This window comes from Nicrophorus vespilloides, unplaced genomic scaffold (genome assembly GCF_001412225.1).
Source record: "Nicrophorus vespilloides isolate i.1.1-1 unplaced genomic scaffold, Nicve_v1.0, whole genome shotgun sequence".
Lineage (NCBI taxonomy): Eukaryota > Metazoa > Arthropoda > Insecta > Coleoptera > Silphidae > Nicrophorus > Nicrophorus vespilloides.
In genome coordinates this window covers 1-2,755 of record NW_017096707.1, presented here as the reverse complement: position 1 = coordinate 2,755, position 2,755 = coordinate 1, and the positions used below count along the sequence as shown (strand labels likewise).

The following is a 2,755-nucleotide window of genomic DNA, read 5'->3' as shown; positions in this document are numbered from 1 at the left end:
TAAATCAAGTTGACAATGAAAAATAAATGAAAAAAACAAAATATCTAATAAATTGACAATAGTATAATGTCACCTGTCAATTTGACATTTAGTAAATGTCACTTGTCAATTAGTTTATGCCACTTATTAACAATTTTGAACTAATTTCAAACTTCAAGATTAATTATTGAAATGAAATTGTAAAATTAAATTTATATATGAAAAAAATTATCAAGAACAAAATGTAATGATAATCAGTCGGAAACGTTGCATCATGAATCATCGTGTATCATTTCGGTACGGAATATACGCATTGCAAAAAAAAATTGTTTCTGAAATTCTTTAGTTTATGACAAAAAAAAACTGTTTAAATCGATTTCGATGTGCAAATACTTAAATAATTGATTTGAAAGAGGAAACGCATTGATTTTCGTGCTCAATTTTCGGTTGGTTTAGATTTGGAGAAAACAAAAAAAATGTTTAGTGATGAGCCACCAATGGTTAATGCGGGCATGGCCTATCTGATCAATACAACCAATAGAATTGTTAAGGACGAAAAAAAAGCTGGAGATAACCGATCCCTCGTTTAGCATTTAGCGTTGTGATTTGCAGCTGCAACTGCTGATTTTTATCATCGACACGCAAAAACGTTTTCCTATTGAAATCGACCAAAATTTCTATTACTTTCTTATCTTGTTATATTTCTTTCTTTTCGTGGTCCAATAAGAATTGTTTAAACCTTCATAGCAACCTGTGATTCGTCGTTGTCAATCAGACACAGCCCCCTTTTAAAAACCATTATAAAAACAAACGCTGCCATTTCTCATATTGTTTATGGTTTTAATCAAATATTTTTTTATGTTTATGCTCAAAAATCTAGCAATTGACGTTACAAATCTTAATCAAAGAAACAAAATTAAAAGGTCAGCGACCTCCAACATTTCTTTGCCTCTCTCTCTCCAGTCTCTCGCATTTCATAAGAGACCAAAAAAAAAACATTTTATTTTTTTATCAATGAAGAAACACGCTTTCGTCGCTCGTTGACCCTTCTTCGCACAACCGAAACGAACCACCCGTATTTATTGTGCCGCAACAATTCCAGAGATTACCATAAACGTACGAACTCTTAACAAATCATCCCATTCAGAAAAAAAGATTCATCGACAATATGAAGAAGATTCACATCCGTTTCAGATTTATCTATCTGTTTATAGAAAAAATTAACTACATCTTTTGTTCGAGCGCGCGTTTGGGAAATCATGAAGCGATTGCGTGAGTTTCCTGGTACGGCAAACGAATTAAGTTAGACGAGACTAATTGATCGTTCAATTAACTTAATCTCGCTGCAGTAAGTGTGTCGAGTATTTGATTGCGAGGTAATTTGATAGCGTAAATGTTTCAGTTTTTATTTGTTCCTTTCAAATTCTCAATAATTTCACAATTAATCAATGTCAATAATTTGGCAATTAATCAATGACACATGTCAATAATTTGACAATTAATCAATGACACGTGTCAATAATTTGACAATTAATCAAAGACACATGTTAATAATTTGATAATTAATCAATGTTAACATGTTAATAATTTGATAATTAATCAAAGACACATGTTAATAATTTGACAATTAATCAATGTCAACATGTCAATAATTTGACAATTAATCAATGACACATGTCAATAATTTACAATTAATCAATGATTCAATAATTTGCACAATTATCAATGCAACATGTCAATAATTTGGCAATTAATCAATGACACATGTCAATAATTTGATAATTAATCAATGACACATGTCAATAATTTGATAATTAATCAATGACACATTCATTAATTTGATAATTATCAATGACACATGTCAATAATTTGATAATTAATCAATGACACATTCATTAATTTGAAATTCATCAATGACACATGTCATTAATTTGACAATTAATCAATAACACATGTCAATAATTTGACAATTAATCAAGACACATGTCTAATAATTTGATAATTAATCAATGACACATGTCAATAATTTGACAATTAATCAATAACACATGTCAACTATTTAATTGTCACTTGATTAACGTCATCGCGTTGATGTTTCAGATTGTCGTGTTGGAGATCATCAGATGCCGAAAGGACAACGGCAGCAAAGTGGTGGTGTGGGGAAGGAAAGTTCCGAACGTCCTGTGGCAGATCTACTGCTCGGCGGCGTTCTTACTCCTCGGAATGGCCTTCTCGCAACTGAGCACCGACATCATCAAGTATATGGTTGGAAGACTGAGACCGCACTTCTACACGGTCTGTCAGCCGGTCTTCGGTAACGGCATGACCTGCGAGAAGATCGACAAGAACTTCCACAGGTACGTGGAGGACTACCGGTGCACCGGCGGCACGGAACGTCAACTGAAGGAGATGCGACTGTCGTTCCCGTCCGGTCACAGTTCGTTCTCCATGTACACGATGCTCTACTTCGCGCTCTACCTGCAGGCCAGATGGCATTCCTGCAGCAACACGAAGATCCTGAAGCACGCCGTTCAGTTCTTGGCGGTCCTCTCGTCAGTCGCCGTCGCGATGAGCCGGATATCCGATTACAAACATCACTGGTCGGACGTTCTCGGTGGTCTCACCCTCGGCGCCACCGTCGCCATCATCACCGTAAGTACACACCGCCTTATTTGTTATCAAACAACCTAAACTCCATGGCAACGACATACCTATGTTTTTCCAGGCTTTCATATCCGGTCTCCTACGAATTAGGCGAGCAGGCTATAAGGAAGTT

The 2,755-nt window shown here is 35.5% G+C and overlaps 1 protein-coding gene across 1 annotated transcript; it reads left to right on the top strand.

The window, feature by feature from the left end:
* Nucleotides 1–2,070: 2,070 nt before the first annotated feature.
* Nucleotides 2,071–2,631, top strand: LOC108557952 (putative phosphatidate phosphatase; the record flags this gene model as incomplete). Its single annotated transcript, XM_017914703.1, has 1 exon — nucleotides 2,071–2,631. A coding segment is annotated over exon 1 (561 nt), but the record flags the coding sequence as incomplete, so codon positions are not given.
* Between the last annotated feature and the right edge of the window lie 124 nt (nucleotides 2,632–2,755).